The 24,895-nt window shown below is 39.5% G+C and overlaps 1 protein-coding gene and 1 long non-coding RNA gene across 4 annotated transcripts in view; one reads left to right on the top strand and one right to left on the bottom strand.

Moving 5' to 3' along the window:
* Window positions 1-96: 96 nt before the first annotated feature.
* SMARCE1 (SWI/SNF related BAF chromatin remodeling complex subunit E1) lies at window positions 97-22,187 on the bottom strand. 3 transcript variants are annotated; one of them, XM_022558248.3, is made up of 11 exons: window positions 21,712-22,184; window positions 19,660-19,711; window positions 19,439-19,482; window positions 16,420-16,524; window positions 11,245-11,325; window positions 9,496-9,627; window positions 9,065-9,236; window positions 5,681-5,853; window positions 5,064-5,165; window positions 4,196-4,349; window positions 1,731-2,003 (listed from the first exon to the last, which is right to left on the bottom strand). In XM_022558248.3, the coding sequence occupies exons 2-11, from the start codon at window positions 19,664-19,666 to the stop codon at window positions 1,795-1,797; spliced, it is 1,179 nt and encodes a 392-aa protein (XP_022413956.1). In that variant the 5' UTR covers window positions 19,667-19,711; window positions 21,712-22,184; the 3' UTR covers window positions 1,731-1,794. The 3 variants fall into 3 exon arrangements, with proteins under 3 accessions (XP_089757369.1, XP_022413956.1, XP_022413955.1); XM_022558247.3 differs by having other exon boundaries at window positions 4,196-4,406; window positions 21,712-22,182; XM_089901243.1 differs by lacking the exon at window positions 4,196-4,349 and having other exon boundaries at window positions 97-2,003; window positions 21,712-22,187.
* The window catches only part of LOC149746757 (uncharacterized), a 50,666-nt gene continuing 46,817 nt past the window's right edge, over window positions 21,047-24,895 (top strand). The window contains exon 1 of the long non-coding RNA XR_016389004.1: window positions 21,047-21,947. This is a non-coding gene — a long non-coding RNA (uncharacterized LOC149746757). The remainder of the gene's footprint in view (window positions 21,948-24,895) is intronic.

Below are 24,895 nucleotides of genomic sequence, written 5' to 3' on the forward strand. Positions count from 1 at the left end.
CACTTCCATCCTCTTAAGAGACTTCAGTACCAGGGTAATAACGTGACATCTTGATCTGGTACTGTTTTCCACCCATATTAACAACTGCTCTACCCAGTTTTGACAAGGTACCAAAAAGGATATCCAGTTTGTTGGGGATGAGCTGGCTGAAGTTCTTAGCCCTATGACGCCCTACACCCAGAACTGATAAATTAGTTTTTCATTCAGAAAGAAACATTCCATGTGTTTTTAAGAAAAACAGGTACCAATGGGTGTTTCCACCCAATTTTGTCTCCTTTCCTCCTCTCTCAGGAGGCCCAACGGAGTGGAGTCACAGTCACTGCGTGCCGTGAGCTCAGTAGCAGTGAATTCGCTATAAATTAAGTTTTGTCCATATCGAGAAGTTATCTACATGTAAGCACAGGGCTCACCTTTATTCACTTGGCCATATATTTTTTTTCAATGTAAAAAAAGTTTCTCATATGTGTATGTAGAAACTTATCACTTTACTTTTGGAGTCAAAGACCGTATGTGACATGACTATAATATGAGGAAACTAATTTTCACAAGTGTCTTGTACATATGAACTTACTACTTACAGCAATTCACATAGTTGGGTGAGACGGGGCCTTATCTCAAGAGGCAAATTCATAACAGCTGTGAGAGGCCACTCCCTACTGTCACTACATTATAATAATGAAGTTACAAGCTTGTGTTGCATAAACATATTTAGTGCATTAAAAACACTGAGACTCTTTTTTCCATTTTTTTTATTACATTTGGACCTTTAAGAAACATATACCACCAGTTATACCACTATTCAGTAAAAATCTATTCTAGTTTTTGGAATGCATATGTGTCACAAACTATCTTGCTTCTGGTCTCTAAGACTTTACTAAGAGTTTATCAAAAAGGTAGGTAGGCTCTGATCTATGGGATCCTGAGCCTTGAGGTTTTAAATGTTTTGATTATTGTAAAACAATTTCCAGTGGATGAACTTAATTCCCAGCTGTTTTTCTTCTAGAATGGGCTAATCATTTTGAAGTTACTTCCTCCATTGCAAGAATATTCAATTCCTTCAGCTTTGTGATCTATTCTGTCTTTGGAAAACTTGGTAAAAGAGTAATTTTCCCCCACTGTACGACAGGGATGAATTCACCAGAACATATCCAATATTAATTATAACAAAAGGCAGTATAGATAAATGTATATGTGTCATGTTCACTTTAATGACTATTTCATAAGCCAATAACTATGAAGACTATTTCTGGATCAATACAATCCAAGTGTTGGCTGTAGGTACACAAAACACCTTAACACAACTCTTGGTATCTGACATTGATTCAAAATAAAAAAAGGGTAAGTGAACTCACACAACTATGTTTTCAAGAAGCTACTCTCTGTGGAAGTAAACAGGAAAGGGGCCCTTCAGGAAGCTGTTGATGGGCACTGGGAAGGTTTAAAGCTATGGCTTTGGTAAGCACCCAAGTGAGCTGTAGGAAGGCATTTGTAAGAGTAGATTCTGCAGCATTGAAGGATAATTCTCTAAAAGAGGTGGGCATTTTCTCAATTAATTTAAATTCTGAGGCTTTCAACAGTTGAGGGCTAGAAACAAGATCCAAAGAAAAGAACCATCTTCCCGCTTAAGAAAGGTGACTGTGCCATTCAGCTCATGATGCTAAATGGTCCAAAAGCCTTTGGTGGTATGATATGGACAAGAAAAAAATTAATACACAGACCACATAACACCATTAAAACTCGAAAAACATTTTTTCATTTAAAAAAGTATTTAGAACACATAAAACAAGGCAACATTTATTCTTTTTTCCCGTCTTCTGGTACGGGATCTGTCGGTGCTTCCTCCACAGTTGCACTGTTGCTCTCTGAGCCAGTGTTACTATCACTGGTCCCTTCCTCTGCCAGACTGTCCACCCCCTCCTGCCCGCTCTCCTTGTCCTCAGGAGTAGACGTGCCTTCTTCACCGTTCTGTTGGCTTTCCGTCGTTTCTTCAAGGTGTGTCTCCTCTGTAATCACACATTTGTCACTGTTAGTTCCAATACAGAAATTCCCTCTTCTAATTACGCTGACAGTCCAGAGCTGCAGCATCCGACGATAAGGCAGCCACTCACCACATATGGCTACTAAGCACTTGATATGAGCAAGTGTGACCGAGGAAAGAACTTTTAGCATGTTTAGAACAATTTGGGATTTGGAAACAATCTACTTTTTAACTGTAAATTTTGAAATCTAATTACAGATCAAGTATTTCTGCTGAAAATTTAGCTTCCAAATTTTGATGTGCTCTAAGTCTAAAAATACACACCGGATTTTGAAGACTTATTAAAATTAATTTCACTTAAAAGATTTCATTGGGCTTCCCTGGTGGCGCAGTGGTTGAGAGTCCGCCTGCCGATGCAGGGGACACGGGTTCGTGCCCCGGTCCGGGAAGATCCCACATGCCGCGGAGCGGCTGGGCCCGTGAGCCATGGCTGCTGAGCCTGCGCGTCCGGAGCCTGTGCTCCGCAACGGGAGAGGCCACGACAGTGAGAGGCCCGCGTACCGCAAAAAAAAAAAAAAAAAAAAAAAAAAAGATTTCATTAAAAAAATGTCAGTAGTAGAAAATTTATAATTACACAGTGACTTATATTTCATTTCTACTGGACAGTGCTGTTGTGAAGCGCTTGGATTTAATGAGTGAGAAAGCAGGTATGGAAATGGTATAAGGCTGATATTTAAAGTACTTTGTTACGAGTCACGCTGGGCTGTTTTCTGTTATTGCGCTAATAGTCTTCAGAACAATCTTCGTCAGTTCTTTTTCTCCAGCTAGAAGGATGGAATCTGAGTAAAGACCTAGGCATGCTCTATTTATAGAGGACAAAACAGAGGCAAGTCTGAGTATTCTAGCTGCAAAATGAGCCAAAGAACCATGCTCTAATTCTCAAGCTCTTGTTTTAACCACAAAATGTGTTCACGCTCCAAATCTGTTAAGGTAAAAAACATGTTCACACAAAACAGAGAAAGGTTCAGATAATAAAACTTAAAATCTGACTATCTGAAATGTTAATCTGCTGAATCATTCTGTAGAAATATCTGGTAAAGATACTATATTCTACTTAATGTTTTCCAGATGTCAAATCAGAAGTTGTCGGTTGAGCACCAAGTATGACTATGGTCCCTCTCACTTCTTGTAATGATGGTCCAGGGAGCCTTTGATTGTGTTTCCCATACTTTCAGCTCAGTTCTGTTTATTACACAGTGCACTGCGCAGGGTCAAAACAGTGCCAGAAAGTAGAGTGATCTCAAAATTTTAAGCAATAATCGATTTAATCAGTACTTCGTGTAAGCTGTGTTACTGTTTGCCTTGAGGAATGCTTTTAATCAGGAAAATCAGTAGAACAGAAGTATGAATTGTTCCAGGATGGGGTCAACAAATGCTTTCTATAAAGGCTAGATAGTAAATATTTCAGGTTTTGTGGGTCAGGCAGCCTCAGTTGCAACTACTCAACTATACTGTTGTAGCCCCAAAGCAGCCACAGACAATACGTAAATAAACGGTTCCAACAAAACTTTATTTACAAAAGCAGGTGGCAGGCAGGATTTGGCCTGCAGGTTTTATTTGCCTAACTCCGTTCTAGGACACCAGAGACGACACTGATCTTAAGAGCAATGACCACATCTTGTTTAAACAATTTTAGCAATAAACGTTAAAATACTGAGTGCCAGTATCATGTCAAGTGCAGCAATGATGATTTTATGTACATTTATCCTTGGGAACTCACTCTCAGAGGCAGGTGCTAGAATACTTGCAAATGAGGAAACTGAAATTAAATAACTTACCCAAAGTCACAGCGCTAGCAAACGGTGAAGCAGTATTAGACCCAGATCTGTCTGACTCCCGGGCCAGTATCCTTAACCATTAAACCATTATACTTTATATTCCCAGGAAATGACATGACTCAATCTGGGCAAACAACCAAGACCTCACACAGCAAGACTAAAGACAACACACCACTGCTGTTTTGTACCAATACCAACATTTTTAGTGGACTCTACTATAAGAGATTAAGATTTTGAAAGAAATGGGTAGTATATGGAGAATAATTCAAGAGGCAAGGTCAACAGAGTGACTTCTGAAAAGCACTGAGAAAGGAAAAGCAGAACTAAAGACAGCTGTAAAAACCCTCGACATTTACTTCAGTATCAACTGAAAGGTTACCTGTCTCCATCGGAATGCTCTCGTCTTCCTTCTTTTCTTCGGTCTTATTAGCTGCTGGCTCCTCCTCAGGAACAATACTGCTCTGGCTGCGCTCAGCTTGCTCTGCTGCCTCTTTCTCCCTTTCCTCCTGCCTTTTGCGAGCCTGTTCCTCGGCCTGTGCAATTTCAGCAGCAATTTTTTCCATATCCACTTCTACTTTCAAACCACACAACTAGCAGTCAGAAAACAGAACCCAAAAAACTCTCTTAGTAATGTTCTTTTCTTACAATCTCTGAACCACAGAAATTGTTTTAAAAGTGGGTTTTCTTGGCTAAGAACTATATACATATATATGGCAGAAAAAAACATGGTTCCACGTCCCCTCTGAAGGTCTTGTGTCTACAGGAAAGTTGCCCTAGCACGCCACATAACATCAAGTATTACAGAACAGCTGGTGAGACAATGCTGAAAGTTCTGGATTATACTCAAAGCTTCCATTTTATATTTCAGGCGGCCAAACACTAGATTTACTTGTTTTCATACAAAGTGCAAACTGTAAACTACAGCTAATGGAGACATCTGATGAATAAACTGCAACGAAATGAAAATAATTCACAACTGCATGAGAGTTTAAATTAAAACCTCAGAGGGTTCTAGGGTCTAAGGCCTAGTACGTATGTGTGTACTATATGATATTTCAAACCTATTGCAACTCTACCAGAAAATGGAAATTATTTCATAAAGCAAAGACCTTGCCAGTTATAGCAAAGTTAACCCTGTTTCAAAGTGAACAACGTTCCATGAAAACACTATTTTGGAAAAAAGAAAGAGGAAAAAAAAAAGTAACAGACACAGTGAAAAAAGTATAGTTAACACATTAAATTTATACCCTTTTAAGTTCATTGTTAAATGAATCTGTGCTTTCCAGGAATTTCCTCTTCTTTTCTTGGTGTCGCTCCTCTATTTGAAGAAGTTCAGCTTCTAGTTTTCGCTGTAAAACATAAGATCAGGTTTTGTTACTACTGAATTATTTTCTCTAAAGCAAATGTCAAACACAGAAAATGTCTCATTTTTTTTAATGGTCCACACATTCTCATAGTGTAATAAATGTTTTGAATTTTTAGTTTATTTATTACATAATGTATCTAGCTAAGATTTTTAAAATGTGAAATGCGGCACAGAGGGAATGACTGCTTAATAAGTACGTGCTGGAGAATGCTGCTTCAGGCCTCAGCGGTTTTTTGGAAAAAAAATATTTAGTACATCAGTAAGAGCTGACAGGATGTCTCAAAATTCTTAACGGATATGCTTTCTGTCAAAAGGCTCTACGTTACAGTTTTAATGACAAACTTATTAAATCTCTGGGAAAGGTCTACTCCCTCCAGCCTCTTCCCTGAATCAGGAACAGGTCAGACTGAACACAAATATTTAACAGGCACACTGATGCATGGTATAGGATCAGGTCACCTGGCACCTGGGGCATAATAAAATGTTTTGTGACTCTACCTGATGAACCATTAAGGACTGGACCTGTCGTTTGAGGACCTGCATTCTAGCTGTTGTGACAACAGACCGAACGTCTGGCACCACACTCTCACTAAGGATTTCACTGATGAGGCGGTGATTTCTCTGGAAACGGGCGGTAGCTGTATGCTTCATTGAAAAGCCATCATCATAATCTGGAATAAACAAAAGGATCTGGAAATTAGGTCACCAACTACCATCATCAGGAGAGTGCAACAGCGTTAACACTTAGTCGCCAAGGAGCCACGGCCCTCACAGGTCTAACAAAATCTAAAATAAATCTTTAAGTTATGATGTGCATCTGGGAAGATGTGGCTGAAACGCAAATGAAATACAACCATGTGTCTCTGGCCTGGAAATCAACATGAAGGCTGCACTGACAGCAAAACAGATTTTGCCAAATGTCTCACTTTTGGGGTAGTAATTTAAGGCTTTTACAACTGATGATACACAGGAACTGGGTGGTGTCTTTGTCACTGTAGCACTTTAAAGTAAGGAAAATGCCCACTGCAGAGAAAACATTATCTCTGGCAATATTCAGTTTCCCAGATGGGCATATATATAAGATTAAAATACCACTAAAGCCTTAAAAACGTTTAATTCTAAATTTCACTTTTAATTTTTATCAATTTACACACATCTACATCTGTTGTCAGTGTATGAAGGTATATTATATGCTGTTTTCATCCACTCAAGTGCATATGCATATAGTATGGATCTGGTTTACAAGCTTATTCTTAATAGCTATTACCTTTGCTCTATCACTACCAGTTTTTGACGTATCTGCTAACAACCTGTGCTATTATTTACTTAATATTTTTATTTAAATCAACTTAAAAAAAAAAAAGAGCTTCCTCTTAAGCAATACACATTAAAACAAAAGTTCCTCTCTGAACCACCTAACCATCTTAGTGTGCCGCCAGAGGTGGGGGACCACAGTTTAGGAAACTGCTACAAAGGCTCAAATTGTGCTGCTATGTCAGTTTAGCACATCCCTTAATTTGGGTGCTTAAGTAGTTCCTAAAACTCTTATTACCAGAAACACCACCGCTACGAACTGTTGTGCAAATTGCTTTTTGTTTCAAGTAATTTCTTTAGGATATACACGTCTGAAATTAAAATTACTGGAATAAAAGATACCATTAAAAAAAACGGTGACCTTTTTACTTCTTTTTTTTTTAAAAGAAGATGTTGGGGGTAGGAGTTTATTTATTTATTTATTTTTGCTGTGCCGAGTCTTCGTTTCTGTGCGAGGGCTTTCTCTAGTTGTGGCAAGCAGGGGCCATTCTTCATCATGGTGCACGGGCCTCTCACTATTGCGGCCTCTCTTGTTGCGGAGCACAGGCTCCAGACGCGCAGGCTCAGTAGCTGTGGCTCGCGGTCCCAGCCGCTCCGTGGCATGTGGGATCCTCCCAGACCAGGGCTCGAACCCGTGTCCCCTGCATTAGCAGGCAGACTCTCAACCACTGTGCCACCAGGGAAGTCCTCTTTTCACTTCTTAAGGGAGAGTTTTTCATATTTACACTTAAGACTATATACATTTGTGCTAGGTTATCCATCTAGGTTACCTTTCTTTTTCTTCTTTCATGTATATGTCCCCAGTGTTGACCACTGGACTGGTAGGGGAAATAAAGTCTTAAAAATCTGGGCCTGTCTTTCTTTGCCCTTCAGATGTCTGATTTTTTTTCTTTCTTGGGGGGGGGTAGGTTTATGTTTTCTAATTCACAGGTATTTACTTTATCTCATGAATATTCTCTTTCTAAAATGTCAGTTAAAAAAGACTTCACTGTCTTGTGTGGATAACTACGTATGTTTTGTAGGCCTTGTAGGTCTTCTTTGTTAAAGTGAGCAGCTGTTGTACTCGTGGATGTGCTGCCTTTCTCTTGGTTTTATGTACATTTCCACCTCCCAAGTCTCCCTCTTTCTACTCAGTTCTGAGGGATAAGGTCCAAGGTCTAAAGTCATTCTTATCCTGGTATCTTAACTATTACCATCCTTTCTTATTAGCAGCTCTAATATCCTATTTTAAACTTAAAAAACATAATGGGCAGAAGTCTGAGAAACAGAGAAAAGGACTCTCTTTGAAGACTGTTCCTAAGTGAAGCTCTTTCAGTCCTTCTCAGTGTTCCTGCTGTTACCTTCCACCTGTGAAAACGTCAACTGATTTCTACTTACGTCTTCTATGTTGCTAGCCTTTGTTTCCGATTATTACTGACCCCCATCCTTCCAATTATTTGTAGACTGGATCTTCTATTTGTTTTAGTTCTGTATATTTTCTTGCACTAATTATCCAATTTGAGCAACTCAAGTTTGCTTACACTACTGTGTCTTGAGCACTGATGACTCTGCTTAACATGCTATATTGTTTCTATTCCCTATTCTGCTTTCTATAGTTATTATATTTTGTATTTATGAGAATATTTGTCAATACCCCAGTCCTTTCTTTTAAAAACTCATTTTTGTTTTTCTCTCCTTTTAAGTATATCAGTTTATTCATGTCTTTAGGTGGTATTATTGCTTCCTTTATTAAAGGTCTCTTCTTTAAGGTCTTACAAGCCTTTTCTTTGTTACTACTACTTCTTTAAAATGGGATCTTAAATTATTTTCTAGATGCTTTTGTTGCTTGTAGCTAGAGCTTCCGACCTTTACCACATCACAGCAGTACACGAAGAAAATATTTGTATAGCATGCTTGCTATGTGGATGAGTATACTCACAGCTGGAGGTGGCTAGCTCTGAGGCTCCTTGCAGCTTCAGACCCTGCATGGCTACAGAGAACCAACCAGAGGTACAAAAGCATACCTGCAAACTCTTCGTGGAATGCCAACTAGGAAGCTCTGCTCTGTGTGCGGTGGCGTGTGTGTGTATAAAGTTTGTAGGTGCGCACCCTCCTAAGTGTCATCATGAGTTGTATTTATAAATTCTAGCTGGATTTCTGAATTAACTAGAAAAGAAAGTTCATAATGCCTCTTCCCACTCATTAACTTTCTCCATTAAGAGCCTTTAACTCAGCCAATTTAGGGAACCAATAAGAAAGTAAATATAACTTGAAGGCATTTAACTTTTTAAAAGCAGTTGAGGTAAAATTCTGATTGTAACTAAAAAACCCTCCATGCATTCTGAGTACAAAGGTTTTGATAAACGACAGGTAGTTTTTGCTATCTTCTACACTAAAAAGGGTGTTTCTTTATCTTTGGGAAGTTCACATACAAATATTAATCAAAATAATTATTCCAAATATTGAAATGGCACTTAAATTATGCTTTGTTTCCATTTAGAATAGGAAATAAAACTTAAGAGATTTCTCATATTTTAACTCTCAGAGAAAGCATAAACAAAGCCCCACTTTTTTTTTTTTTTTTTTTACCATCTGGATCTTCAGCAGGCTGAATGCTCATGTAAGGTTCTCCTTTCTCCATGCGAGACTGTCTCTGTCGACTTTCTTCCTCTAAAGCAGCTTCTGCACGACTTTTTGCATTTATGTAAGCAAGGTACGCGGGGGAATTATGATAGGCCTTCATAGATTCATTGTACTCTATCTGAAAGTCAAATGTTTTCAGTTTTAGAATTGACATTTTGTAGGTTACAATGAATACTTATATTACCTCATCTGAATATCAAAAGACATGATAATGATCTTTTTACAGACAAGGGATCTGAAGTCTTAGAGAAATTAAGTGACTTGACCCAGGCAGACAATGACTCAGTTGTCTGATTAGATCTTATGTTTCTTTTATAAATAATAAGGCAAGTGTTCACGAATTTTCTATTGTACCCATCCCTACAGTCCCATTCTACCTTTTCTGCTTCGTATTCGTTTAAATATTCTTGTTTTTCTTCATCAGTGAGATCTCGCCACATGCCACCAATAATCTTGCCAATCTCCCACAACTTTAGGTCAGGGTTGGAAGCCTTTACTTGGTCCCAGACCTTGAAAAGGACAAACAGTTGAGATTTCAGTATTGATGCCTAAAAATAAAGACCTTTAAAAATACTTTTTAATACAGAAACCTTCAATCATCCACAAAGGCAGAGGCAATAGTGTCAAATCCCCATGTTCTCTTCAGCCTGCTGCAGTGATTATCGAGTCCTCTGTCAGGTTACTTTAAGGCAGGTCTCAGATATCTCCAATCACTGCAGACACTTATGATGAGCTAACTCAAAAACATAGTCTTATGTCTTTCTAAAAATTCACAAGAGTTTAGAAGGAATGTGGTTACTCTGCATAATACAATACACCATATTGTCAAATATATGTATAATAATTCTGACCAAAAATTTTAAAATTTCTAAATAGTGGTGAAAATCAATAAATGCTCTTGTCTTTAATAAAGATATCAGTTATACTTGCTATTTTAAGAGTAATGGAGGTTCATACCATACGACCCAGCAATCCCACTACTGGGCATATACCCTGAGAAAACCATAATTCAAAGAGTCATGTCCCACAATGTTCACTGCAGCTCTATTTACAACAGCCAGGACATGGAAGCAACCTAAGTGTGCATCAACAGATGAATGGATAAAGAAGATGTGGCACATATATACAATGGAATATTACTCAGCCATAAAAAGAAACGGAACTGAGTTATTTGTAGTGAGGTGGATGGACCTAGAGTCTGTCATACAGAGTGATGTAAGTCAGAAGGAGAAAAACAAATACCTTATGCTAACACATATATATGGAATCTTAAAAAAAAAGGTTCTCATGAACCTAGGGGCAGGAGAGGAATAAAGATGCACACATAGAGAATGGACTTGAGGAATGGGGAAGGGTAAGGGTAAGCTGGGATGAAGTGAGAGAGTAGCACTGAATATGTATACTACCAAATGTAAAACAGATAGCTAGTGGGAAGCAGCCGCATAGCACAGGGAGATCAGCTTGATGCTTTGTGACCACCTAGAGGGGTGGGATGGGGGGGAGAGGGAGACGCAAGAGGGAGGGGATATGGGGATATATGTATGCATATAGCTGATTCACTTTGTTATACAGCAGAAACTAACACAACACTGTAAAGCAATTATACTCCAATAAAGATGTTAAAAAAAACAAAAACAAAAAGAGTAGTGGAGGTTCATCACCAAAAAAAAAAAAAAAGAGGAAAAATTCAAGGAAGTATGAAGAAAATAAAAATTACCATAAGCTTATTGTTTAGAGATAACCATTGTCTTCTAGGCTTTTTAAAATTCAAACCAGCATGTATTTGCTATTATTTTTATAAAAATAAGATACTAGTACATGTAGTCTTGCATTCCTTTTTTCACTAAACATTTTTTTTATGTCATTAAATATTCTCCAAAAGACTACATAAGTAACACTGGCTACATAACTTTGCTTTAAGTATTTTAACTGTTTATTTTAATCATGTTCTTGTTGGATTTTAGTTCTGGAATTTGGAAATCAGAACTAATTTCTTTAAAAACTGCAATTCTGTATCTTTTCCTCTGACTATGCACAAAAAAGCTGGCTAAGCCAATCTGAAACCTGACATAAAGCCAAGAGCAAAGACGGCAGCCCTCACTCCCTTCTGGCCCCTGAGCACCTACCTTTCTGCTGTACCGCATGTAGGGCATCAGCGGCTTATCTGGTGGCTTTGGGGGTTTTGGAATCGTAATACCAGAGGATGCCTAGGAAAGAGTTAAATACATTCATTACTCAACTGCAAGAAGTTCACCAGCAAACTGAAAAGAGAGTCCCTTAAAAAATGCTAATGCGCCTTTCTTCTACTCGTCCATGGATACAAGATTCTTATATTTTCTCCACTGAAAATAGCTATCACTGCAAATTCAGAAATGTTCACATCAGAAGAAAATAAAGAAAATGACTTTAGGCACATAATTTTTTAATACATTACTTAGCAGTTTATTGCCACTGCTTTCACAACCTGGCTGTAAGAACAAATAAAATATTATACAATAATTCATACATCGAAAATATATGGTTATATATCAGATGTCCCACGTTTAGGACATTACCTGGCACCCTTTTATTTGACTTAATTTACCATTACACATACAGTCAACACTTGATTACCTCACCGGAAGCTGAACCCGTTCAGCACTTACCACACCTCATACTGCCTACAGGGGACTATTTACTATCTGCACCATTTCAGGAACACACCTCCACACGAACAACCGCCACCACCGCAAACCCTATTTCCTAGGTTCAAAAATGGAAAACGGAAAAACCCTTCTTAGCTCCTTTATTGTGACTAGAGATTTTACTTTTCTGAAGGTTCTATGCCCATATCTAGTGTCTTGTTTTATAAAGGAGATCAGGAAGTGTGAACTGAAGTCATGCCTTTTTTTATTCCTAATCACAGTGGAGGAGTGAACAAGTTTACCAGGAAGAGAGAAATGGCAGAAACAGGGCCTGATTAAGTTACTTTTGAGACCTTATATCAAGAAACTCCATTTAATTTTTAAAAGATGCTGGTTTTGTGGGGAAGACACAGAAAGAAAGGGAAAGGAAAACAGAAGAAAAGGAGGCGAGGAGACTGAAAAATAGTTTTTAAAAAGGTAAAGAAGAAAGTGGGTGAGAGACAGAAAAAAGGGAAAGAAAGAGGAGAGATCAGCTCTTTCTAAAAGCTAAATCTAGGCAAGATATCAGAGAGCTCCCAGTGGGCACCCCACACATCTCCAACGAGCGAGCGCTGCTGCTGAACCTACTCTCATCTCTACACGCATGGCTGCATTTGATCAAGGACCCAGAATCAAATCATGGCTGAATCACATTTGTTTCTCCCAAATTTCTGGGAGACTCCTGATACTGATCCTCCTTCCCAGGCTCGGGGGAAGAAGAGCTGGCTTCACTCTAATGACCAAAAGACAGGAATCAGCAAATTCTTGCAAGAAAACTAAGGTGCCATTTTGTTCCCTTGCCCTGTAGTTGCTGTTGTGGTAAAACCGGAGGGAAGCCCCTCCATTCTGGGCTGAGACCCCAGTCAACCTTAGGGCTCCGGGAATAGTGTGTTGGTACCTGCTTCCACCACTTTCCAACAATGCTTCTTCTTCCTGTGAGGAGCGTCTCCCTCCCTCCCTCCATACTTGTCCATTAACTCTGCTTCCTCTCTGCTTCTTCACACATGAACTTATCAGAACGTATTTCTCCTCTGAAGCAGTATTTCCCTTCTTTCCACGCCTCCCACGTATTCTTAGCACACCTCATGCTGATGCTCATGTAGATAGACTCTGTTTTTAGCCAGCAGTGGGCAACGGGGTGAAGTGAGCCATGGGGGATGGAAACTGTCAACAGTGGTGGTATGAACAGCCACTAGGAGATCTGTCTCAGGGCTGTAGGAGTTCTCTGGGGGAGGGGGGGGATTTCTACAAAGCTAACCCTATGTCATGAATTCAGAGCAAGTAACACATAAAAGTCTGATTCTTCATAAAGTTATTAGAAAGCACTTCCAATTTATATCCAACACAAACCTTCAGAATTCCATGAAGTGGGTTACAAATAAAGTTGGAATTGTGCCAATAATCGAAGTTGGTAGACCTCTGTTACCAATTTTTTAAAAAAGAATTCTAAAATGTTTATGCTTTAATATGTGAAATTAAAACACTTTAAAAACAAATTACAGTAATATTTGCTCTTCGATATTTTTCAAAGAACTGTATTTTATAACAATGAATTTGCTTATTTCTCTTCTTTTCTCCCAAAGGAACATGTTGAGGTGGTATTTTCATTACACTGACCAATTTGCAAATACAAGGAAAACAAAACCAAACCCAAAACCATAACAACATAGTTAAATTCTAGCTGGTTTTCAGGATATTAAAGGTTTATATCACTAAACACCCCTAATTTATTAACCATCTCAAACAGATATCTTTCTACAATTTCTCAAACATTATTCTTTAAAAAACAAAAAAGAAGCAGTCTGCACTGAACACAATTATAATCACTGCTTTGCTATAATCTTCTAGTTTGAGGTATGAAACCTGCTGGACCCTTTATTAAATGGCCTGGTGGTTATGCTTTTGGAGGGAATGTCTCCTTTTTTAGTGGTTTCTTTCCTTGCTGCTATCAGGAAACGTACCTCTAGCAGCAACTGTCCCTCTTTCCAACGGGCAATGAGTTTGGAGAAAACAACTAATTATGCTTGTTAAAACTGTGCTTACAATAGAGTAAGGTCCTGGGAACCTCCTATGAATAAAGCCCATGATTTTGTGAAATTCTGGCTACTCAGAGATTTTTGTTGTTTCTTCCCATTTTTCAGCTGTTTCTCTGGTAGGATCTTATCTAAGGTTTTCTTCTGGGATGGAATTTCCATTAAAGCACAGAAATGAGCTACTTTTAACATTTGGTCTTGATCTGTCTTCACACCTGTACTTGAGAATGTTAACCATCATCTGATGAAGAACTGACCAGAAGTGAATTCCATCTCATAGCTACCATATGTTGAAACCAAAAGGTTTCAACATGCTATATATAAAATGCTTATTGTCTGAAAACCATTCGAGTGTACTGGAGTCATCGGGAAAACCCGATGTTCTGTGGACGCTACAAGAAGCTATTCACAGGGTGTCACCGAATCATTCCTTCAAATCGATGACTTAAGGCGATTTGCAGGCAGTAATACCAAAGAGGAGCCCCCCACCCCCCAAAAAAACACATAGGTGAGGTCATCTTAAAGTAACACTTTTATAAAGGTCAAAATCAGATCTACTGAGTCCTAACAGAGCTTAAATTATACATATATAGTAGTATAAAACTTTAGGCATAACTAATTTTCATAGAGAATGATTCAATGACCTGAGAGGTCACTAGAAGTTGAAGGGGCTGGGATTAGCACAGGCTAAAAGCCTCCACGTTTTCTAGGCTCTTCAAGTTAAGTCTACAGAGCACTTTGATTACACTTCATTCTGGTGTTGAGAGAACAAATAATACAAAGAAAACAACCATAAAGAACCAGAAGATCAATGTTTCCATGCTCAACAGCCCTCCTATACTAATCTACCCTGAAGCTAGTGCCTACCCCCAAATACTGGGTTCTAACACCTGAAAGAAAGAATGGGGAGAAACAGATAACTTGCTGAGGCCCCAAGACTGCAACTGCACTTTCCTATTCCTAGTAAGTCTCCATTGAATGATCTCACTTTGTTAACAAAGAATCCCGCAGATACATCCAAGTTAAGAACAAAATGCTTACAGAAACTGAAATACAAATGATTCTAATATTACAGTTACCACCATTTCTTTTCCATTAACATAGATAATCAAGAGCTGACTGTATAGAGCTATTAAAATGTAATCATTCTTTTGTTTACTGCCCATGAATAATTTTCTGTATTAACATGAATGGTCCAAAATCAATTCTACTACTCGTTTAAATTAAAATATTCTTTACCATTTGATAACTTTGTGACCCGTTACACTTGTGAAACACATTCAGGCCAGGGAAAAACAAGTACCGATGCACATAAAAACTGTATGCATTGTGAAATGCATACATACACACACTTTGTCAGAATTCTTTTCAGATACCATGAAATATGCATGGCACATAAAACTTGATATGCTTATGAGGTACAAATTATGCAGAAACAATGAAAAATTTAGACAAACGAAACCTATCAAGCTAAGCAATATGCTTACCAAGATAGACAAACAGTTTGATAGGTACAAGCTTTCTGCTCTAGCCTGACTACAGGGTGAGAGGGCTTTTTTGAAGTCACAATAATCGAATTACTTATGAATACAGCAAACAAAAACCAGGTATTAAGTTTACAGCCATTCTGGGTTGTATAAATTCTCACCAATACCACATTCCAATGTATGTAGGTATTTGGCTTTTGGATTTATTATTTATTTTTGGTAAAACATTTTTACAGTTGTTTCTTTGGTACCTAAACTTCCTTAAATGGACTTTAAGATGACTGTAAAATAAAACGTCTTCCAACGGGAGGAACAATTCTCAGAGCTTTCTGACATGTTCTTCCCAGGTTATAATCCTCAATTTGGCTTGAATAGAATTCTCCAATTCTTTCTTTAAAAAAATAAATAAATACAAATAAATAAATAAAATAAAACAGAAAGCCTGAATTACATCATCCAATTTTGGTATCTTAGGCTGATCATTTAAGTGAAACATCCTAAGTTTCAGAAATTATATCCTTTATCCTATGGATTATAAACACACTTCTAGCTGTAGATATCTACAGTCTGATAATTCAAATTAATTTCATTCAACTTTTGTTCTGCAATTCGTTGAAGTGACATTAAAATCTTTTTAGAGAGAAATGAATCTCAGTTAGGTCAACTGTTAAATCCAAAAGACAAATAATTATGTGCAGCAGTTCAAACTGGTAGGGCAGCTAGGCCTGTAAGCCCAGCCTTTATTAAGAAACTAAGGTCTTGAGCCTAATGCCAATTACCTTAAATGAAAGATACTCTTCATCTCAAAAAGGGCATCTTAACCATAAGAAATTCTAGGTTTGTCTACATATAGTATTAGCATTAAGTGCCCAAGGCTTTATCTCTACCAACCACCAAACAGAATAAATTCTTTTCTTCTATATACATATCCAGATCTCACTATATTTTTTCATTTTTCAGTGTAAGATTGTACAATGAATATTTTAAATAGTCTAAAAGCCAGGTTAAATTTTTTTTTTTTTAAATGGCTGTGCTGATGATTCAAAGGACCTAACTCTGAAGGCATTTCTGGTCAATTCCAGTTGTTTGCTGGATGCTGTAATAGTTGATTCTCCTACCGTGACCCGGCTGTTGGTGCCCGGGTTCCCTCCCAGCCTGTAGTTGTTGTAGGCGAGATGACTGTATGGATTGTATCCCACAAACCCTGGTGTGCTGGGCATTTGCTGATGGAAACAAATGAGACAAAAACACGAATGAGAAATGAGCTCAAACGAGGAAAACACAGAAATGAAAAATGATCTGCATATGGCATGCAAAAGCAACCTGATTTTAAACAAGCAATGATGTGTTGTAACTGTTCTTTTTCTTTCAGTGAAAACCAGTTTTTTTTTTTTTCCCCCTCTCTTTCTGTCTCTTTGCAGGGGCCAGTGGTGTTCGTGTTCGTGTGAATATGTGTGCTTGTTTTTCGGGATAAGCAATGCACTGAAGTGTCTCAAACATTCAGGGTTACTTTATGGTCAATAGTATGAAATAACAACTTAGCGATATATGTCCGAGATAGGAAAGCTTGAAATGTGATAAGCTAGGAGTCTGAGAACACTTTACATGCAAAACAAAACATGATTTATCTGACAGTCATGTGAATGCCGCCAATGTATTATCTACCAAAAACAAAAACAAGAAATGAATCACTTTCAAAGACAGCTTTAAATCATTTTATATAGTGTGAGAAATGAGAAGAGATTCAAATCAGGAAGTCAGAAGTTGTCAATAGAAAAGAACATATGTGGGATTCAATGGATGTCACATACATGATTTCAAAACAAAGACTTGTAAGAAATGCACGGATTTCTGGGGGTACTGTCTGATCTTTTTAACCCATTCTTTTATAGGCTTTCTCTTCCATCTCTTCTTTGATCCATCTTCCACAGGTCAATCATGAACAATTTCTGCATTTAGTTTTAATGTGAACTACTTTTCTAGTAGACAGACTTGAACTTTCTTTTCTCATCTAGTTTCCTGACAGCCCTAGCTCTTTCAAACCACAACTGCTCGTTGGAGCAACAGAATTCTTGGCTTTTGTAAATTATGTGTTGATGTGATCACAAATGGGCTCTTATATAGCAGTGCCCTTCGTGATTAATAAAATGACATCCAATGTTCGTGAGAATCAAGGTATGATGCATAAAAAGGATGTAGCAAAGAGAGACCAAAAGTAAGGTATTTTACCTAATGAACCTCAATCAAAACAAGTGACAGTAATTTCATTTTAACATGCAATTGACAATACCAATGCTGAATTGTATAATAAACTTAACACATCCCAACTAAACTGTAGCTATTATAAACACAATTTTCTAAAACATGCCACTGCATATATCCTTAGTGTCCAAAAGAAAGACAGTCAAGCAGATAATACATTTGATATTCTTTAGAAGAAAACTACTGATCAATTTCTAGTCTATGTAGTTATAGAAGACGCAGATCAAGCATACATAAGTAGGCAAAACACAGATGAAGTATCAAAGGCACAAAAGAAGTTTATATTACTTGGAGTGGTACATTTGGGTGGTAGTGGTGGGTGGAGCTGGTGATGGTGGTGGCAGAAGAAATGGAAAAAAAAGAAAGGAGGATAACTCATTTAATATCCATTCTGTTGGATGTCCTAACCCCTAGTCTTCTGTAGTTTATGTGTAAATGTGAAATTATAATGGTACAGAAGTATGACTAAAGAAAGGTAAAAATATCCCTTTCTACATTTAAGAAGTCATAGGGTTAGTTTCTGAGCTATTTTTATTATCTCAAAAAATCAAGTCTGTTTTCAAGATATTATATGCTGTCAGAGGCAGTATTTGCGTCAAAATGACACCTTCAAAGTTGCATAAGCAATGATCATCACTATTCAACATTATGAGGCAGTAATGTAAGAAAATAAGGGAACTAAAAAAAAAATCGAAACTGAAATATTACAATTATACCGTTTCCAAAAATGAAGTACATGGTTAGCTCTTTGAGGTCAGGAATCTCAATTGTTCAACTCCACCTGTATAGCCATTAGCAGAGTGCCAAGGAGATGGTCACAAGAAATGTTCTTTGATTTAAGAAAAGAAACAAACCAAACACAGGACTTTAAGATCGACCAGAAGTAACTTTAGAAACTGTATGTTATATAAATTGAGCCGAGAAGATGTGATACAGTATCTCTTTTTTAAAAGCATCTTACTACGGAAAAATAAATTGTTGATAAACATAACTAAAACATACATCTGAGAGTTAGTAAATAAAACTAGTTTATCTAGTGGAGAAAACAAAATTACACAAGGACCTAATTAGTAAACTAGCCAGAAATTTAGGGGTAGGGAGTATGGAAGGAGGGCTAACAGCTTTAAAGAACTTCTTTTGTAGGATATGGTCAATGGTAAGTGTTTTGTTTTTGTTTTTAAATAAAAAAACAACAAGAAATCCATTTCAGCAAGGCCTGAATGGTTACTGTTAAAACTGTTTTGTGGACTGGACAATTATTTTACATGCTGACCAAGCTGGGCCAGAGCTTGCTGGGTGAAAAAAATTAGTCCACGACTATCATTTAGGCACTTTGAAACATATCAATTCTCAGTCCAATAAAACATTACTTATGGAGTAAAGTGAAAGGGCAGGATCTGACCCATAGATAATGAAATCCTTACTTGAACAGCATGAAAATAAAGATTTACAATAAGCTATTATAGAACTGGAAGCTTTATTGTTTGATTTAACATGAAAATTATATACAGACAAGGACAGAAAAATGTAACCAGTTGAAGGTCAGGCTTAAAAATAATAAATGCCAGAACGAGCATTCATTTCATATTAACTTTCAGAGATTAACAAGAAAGAAATGTTAAACTTGTCACTTATTCCCAATTAAAAAAAGAACTGAGCATAGGAGGTTGGCATTTCAGTAGTATGTTTCTTTAAATGTTGGGGGTGGTTCAAGGTAAGATGCAGAGTTATTTTATTTAGTAGGAAGTGCTGTTTTTTTAGCTGAATTTTTCATCCTGTTGCTGTGATGACTGAGTGACTGTCACTGGAAGACATCTGGGTTTTTGTATCAAGGCCAGACTTGGCTATTACATTAACAAGAAAATTAAAACTTACTGTTGCAGGAGCTGGGGTGGGAGGTGGGGCATAAGATGGTCTTTCTGTTTGAAAGAAAATAAATAACTTCTTGTAAACAACTGAGATATAATACTATGCAACAAAACTACCAATGGTCCTGTTTTGAAGAAAAAAAAAATGAGAGTATTTTGGAATTCCCATTTGCTAGGGCATTAGTCTCTTATTAATATAGATTGATAAATATAAAAAATGAAACTTACTTGACATTTTGGAAGATTAAGTTCTCAGTTCCTTAAGAATGAATCTGAGACACTAAAATAAAAAAAAGAAAAATAAAGAAAAATAATCAAAACTCAGCAAGCATAAGAGAATGTTTTCCTAAAGGATAGGGTAATTTAATTGGTATTTCTTAGTAAAATTACATTGTCTTCTAGTAATCCAGCCTTTTTAATATTTTACTAGTTCTTTAGGTCATTTGGTTGATCAGAATTAAATGACTATAACAAATTACTGGGGATATTAAAAAGTAAAATTAGTCATGTACTTGCAGGTTTTTTTGTTTTTGATACTGAGCCACCTCTTGTGTGGAAAACGTTTTGCTGATGCCATGTAAACATTTAATCAGACTGATAAAAATACAGTGACAGTAGAATGTGATGTATTGTCAGGGCCTACCTCAACAAGGCCTACCAGATACCGACAGCTCCCTGATCAGCCGCAGCTCTGCCTTCCTTTTAGGATAACAACTTCTACTAAAATGGAGCACCATTTTATTCCCGGAGGCAGTGCAAAAGGTAACTGGTGTGACAATGAACTTTACATTCTCTTATAGTGGTAAACAGCTTTATAACTGCTGGGAATAAATTTTGAGAGTCTACCTGAAAAACTCTTATTACCCTTCTCAGCCCATTTCAAAATATATCTCCTCAATGGAGCTTTCTTGACAAATTACCTGTGCGGAATTAATTCCTTCCTCATCTGTACTCCTATCCAATTTACACAGATCTATGCTATCGTATTATACCTGTTAATGTGGGTATATTATGTGCTGCTTAGAAACAGGGACCATTTAATTTATTATTGTAGTCCCTGTACCTAACTCTTCTTTTTTTCTAGCTCAATTCTTACTAACTTTTGTCCTAGTATTACTAGCTCACCACATGACCATACACAGGTGAGCTTGTTCCTTACCTCAATATACATCACACATTGTGTGTACAAAGAGACAAACATTCATTTTTAGAAATAAGGCAAATAACTTATATGACTACTGGAGTACTTTCATCCAACATTATGCGAAACAAACATGATGTTTTTTGCTTCTGTTTTGCATTTTAAGGGAATTCCTGGAGCATTATGAATAAGAGGCCTGGTGCAGAACGAAATCATTTATTTTCTCAATGGCCCAACCTGGGTCTCTCCCTCTCTCCTTAAGGAACAGGCAAGAAAACAGAGTCTGGTGCAGATTTCCTTGCTGCTCAAGTTCAGGTAGGCTGTCAACATCCACTAGGCCTTGCTGGGGGGAGCCCTGACAATTACTGCCACGAGCTCCCTGATACGTCACACTTTATTGTTAATACTTTAAAATTACTGATCTCCTCTGCTATACTATAAATTCCAAGAGTGACCTTGTGCATTTGTCCACCATCGGATGCATGCCCGGCGCCTGGCATAAAATCCTGAAGTATCTGTTGACTACCTTACACGGGACAGGCTTACTACTTACACCATCTGGTTTAACAGTCACAACTACCAACGAGATGTGTACTGCTATTCCCATTTTACAGAGAAAAAAGGGAGTCTCGGCGAGTGTAAGTAACTCGTCTAAAGACACATAGCCAGGAAGTGCCAGAGTTGGGTTTCAAACCCAGGTCAAACTGTTTCCGAGCTTTCGCTCTTCCCTCTAAGCCACACCACGAGTCCTCAGGTCGCTGCCTGAACCGAGGGGAAACCACCTTTCCGGGGGTGAGGACCACGGGCTTGGCTTGCCCCGAGGGCTTCCTCTGAGATCGTTTCCTTTAGGTTTGTGTGAAGGATGCACTTTCCCAGCGACTCTACTAAAGAGGAGTATGCAGAGGTGCTCTGACCAATTCCGCGGGGTTAGTGGAAGGGGCACATCTGGCCGCCCCGGAGGAGCCCCAGATGGCACCCTCGCTCCGCTAGGCCTCAGAGAGGCCGCAACTGGCCCCCGGCTCTGGCGCCGCGGCCAAGCCTGAACCCCAGCAACCCCCGGGGACTCGGGGTCGGGCAAAGCCGGGACCCCACGCCTCGCCACCCTCCCGACCCAGTCGAGCCCAGTCGGAAACACTCACCCGCGGGCAGAAAAAACGCCCGCAGCTCCGGCCTCGCTTCCCTTTGTCCCGCGCACGCCCCGCCCCTCGCGTCCGGAGCTTCCGCGCTCGCACTTTCAACACTCTTCTTAATTCCTTTCAAGGCTCCAACCGACTCTCTTAAGAAAAATAAGTCTTCTAGTGGGGACGCGGTGGTGCTTAGTACAATCAAGGATTTTTTCAGACCCCATACGTTTCTCAAAACTCCCCGAATTTGGGTAAGTTGCCAGCCGGGCGCCGATTCGTCACGGCGGAGAGGGCGGAGGTGGCCCGACCGCTGGGTAGGCCCAAACCCCGCAGCCGTTGAGGAGCGGGAGTAGCGACGGGTGACGCGGCGGGAGGTGCGAGGCTGCGCCTAGGGGAGGTGGGAGCGCGGCCTCAGCTTCCCCGCGCGGGGCCGGAAGGCAGCGGGAAGCGCGCCGGCAGCTAGCCCCGGAACCACTGTGGCCGCGAGGCCCGCGCGTCACTCCGGCCGGACTCAGGCCGAGCACGTCCCCGCCTCCGAGGGTGTTTTTTTTCTTTCTTTCCTTCCGGTCTTTTTCTTTACTCTTTCCCTGGGACCTGGAGTGTGTACTTCAGTAAGCCGAGGATGCAGGCGCGGAGCGCGCGGTTCGCAGTTTCTGCCCTCCCGCGCGCCTCCCAGGGCTTCCTGCCTTAGCGGCCGGGCAGGAGCCTTGGCGAAAGCAGCACGGACCTTTCCAGTTTTCCCAAGCGCGAGGCTAGGGTAACTGCCACAGGTTTCTGAGCCAAGGGCCGGAGATGTTAATCTCCTTGCCCCAGGTTGTGTGCTCTTGCAACGTCGGACAAGGGTCTCTGTCCCAGCGCGCCTTGGCTCACTCGGTTCTCTCCACCGGGAACGACTGTCCTTCATTTTTCAGCTTAAACTCATCTGTCCTTCCGGACCCAGCTCAAATTGTTTGTGATGCCCACCTGGAACTTCCCCCCCCCCCTTAATCCTTCCTCTGAACCCCCAAGATTCTTTGATAACTTTATTATGGTCTTTACCTGATATCGGACTGTTTGTCATTTTCAATGCAATATGAGAGCCACGAAAGCAAAGGTTCAGTCATCTGCATTGGTCATCTTCGTATCGCCCGTGCCCAGTAAGGGCTTGACCCGTTGTTAGATGCTCAATAAATGTGTATTGAGGCAGGTTCTGGTCTAGTCCAGGGCTCTTTCCACTGAATCAAGACTACGTTGGTTTACTAGATAGTAGCTTCTCCTTGGATATATAAACACCTGACCGATGTGGGACACTGTGGAGCGAGAAGGATCTGAAATTACTTGAAAACAGTGTTGACATTTAGGGTGACTGATTGAATTCTCCGGCTGCCATTAGCCATCATCCTGGGTGTGCCAGCAGGGGCTAGGGCATCTCTAGAAGTCAGCAAAGCTGTCCAGCTGAACCCACTGTCCAATATTTGTTGGCAACCCACCTCCAATATTTTTATACTCATGATTAGTGAAGTTGAAGAGCGTGTTAAAGGGAAAGACTAAAAAGGAGGTCATCAAAGGATAATGGGGGGCCTGAGTGGTGCTTGAGATAATGTATACGAAATTGCTTTTTAAAAATATATAAGCATCAGGGAATTCCCTGGCGGTCCAGTGGTTAGGACTCCGTGCTTCCACTGCAGTGGGCCCGGGTTCATCCCTGGTCGGGGAACTAAGATCCTGCAAGCCACGTAGAGGAGCAAAAAAAAAAAAAAAAAAAGGCATGTATATATATATATATATATATATATATATACACACATGCATCAGAGATACAGATTAATGTAAGATACACAAATGCCTCAGCAGGGAAGCCCAGTACCTTCTTTCTCTGGCTTTCATGGTGGGGGTCTGGGCAAGTGCGGGGCAGGTGCTGGGTTGTGTCATCTCTAGGCAGTCTTCTGCAGAAAAGCTGCAGGTGCCGGGTGTTAGGAACAAAGCACACTGTAGTGTGAACAGAGTGGCACAAAAATGGTGGAAAAGGAAAGGAGGGGATCTCGGAGGAGTAGTGACATTGATACACTTTCTCACCTCCTGGTCTTTACTCAGATGTCGGCACCTTCTCAGTAGGTTTCTCCTGACCTATTTAAAACTGCATCTCATTCCCCAACCTCCATTCATGGTTTGTGCTTTGTTTTTTTCTACAGTATTTATCACCACCTAACATCCTCTATTTGTTATGTGCTTATTTTGTTGTCTTTTTCTTCCCATCAGGATGAAAGCTCTTTGAGCGGGGGGGCTTTCGACATCTGGAGCAGTGCCCATTCAGGTGCTCTTATTTGTGGAGTGAATAAATGAATGGCTATCTCATTTTCTTCCCTTTGGCTCCTTCTGTGCTCCAGAGATTTGCAGAATTAAGAAAGGAGGAATATAGGGAAGATAAAAGAGAGAAAGCCCTAGAGATTAAGACTGAAGAGTGGATTCAACTTACACTGAGTTGCTGTTGATTTTTCCCCAAGCAACCATCAGCACATATGATCTTGCATGGACAGGGATATTTATGGGAACTGCAGGTCAGACTTTTGGAATGGTGATTATTCCTGGAAAACGTGGTATGCATCATTAACATGACTGTTCAGCTACATGTAACTGTGAAGTCATTGGGAGCCCTTGCAGGCGCCTTATGGTAGACCACAGTGATAGTCTTAGGACCAAGTAGTTTAGTTTTCTTTCTGGCAGCAAGATTCAGGAACTTGGCCTGCTTTCCTCTCTGACACTGCTCATATTTCCTTGAGATACTTCTTTCCCCGCTCCAAGCAGGGAAGTCAAAACTAGTAAGTGATTAAGCTGGGAGTGAAGCCCAGGTCTCTTTGATTTCTTTCTATAGTAGTGTGGGAAGAAGCTGGGAGGGAGACAATTAGGGGTAGAATGAGAACCATGAGTGGGAAGGAAGAAAGAGGAGAAAATGGGAGAGAGCAAGGAAAAACCCATAGTCCTTGGACACCTAGTTGTCTGTGCGAATTGCTTCTAGGAGGTTTATTCCTATATAACGCTTTAAAATTGTACACAATTTTTAGATGCTTTTTTTTTTTAACCCCCAGATAGAGGGTTTGGAGTTTAACAGATTTCCAAAGAGTTCTGTGACTCAAAAAAGGTTTTGAACCAAACACTGAACCATGCAATTTGTCTGTAGTTTGTTCTAATGAAGCTTTTTTCAATGGATTTTTTCCCCCTT

The sequence above is a fragment of the Delphinapterus leucas genome, chromosome 19 (assembly GCF_059928025.1).
Source record: "Delphinapterus leucas isolate spDelLeu-1000000601 "Yukka" chromosome 19, BTC_Dleu_Yukka2, whole genome shotgun sequence".
Classification (NCBI taxonomy): Eukaryota; Metazoa; Chordata; class Mammalia; order Artiodactyla; family Monodontidae; genus Delphinapterus; species Delphinapterus leucas.

Bases quoted from the DNA above. Each gene is read 5' to 3' on its own strand.
- SMARCE1 (XM_022558247.3), bottom strand. The intron at 5,854-9,064 runs GTAAAAAAAAAA...TGTTTATTCCAG, and splicing joins GCCTGCTGAAGATCCAGATG to ATTATGATGATGGCTTTTCA. The intron at 5,166-5,680 runs GTAGAGTCACAA...TATGTTTTACAG, and splicing joins AGTCCTTAATGGTTCATCAG to CGAAAACTAGAAGCTGAACT.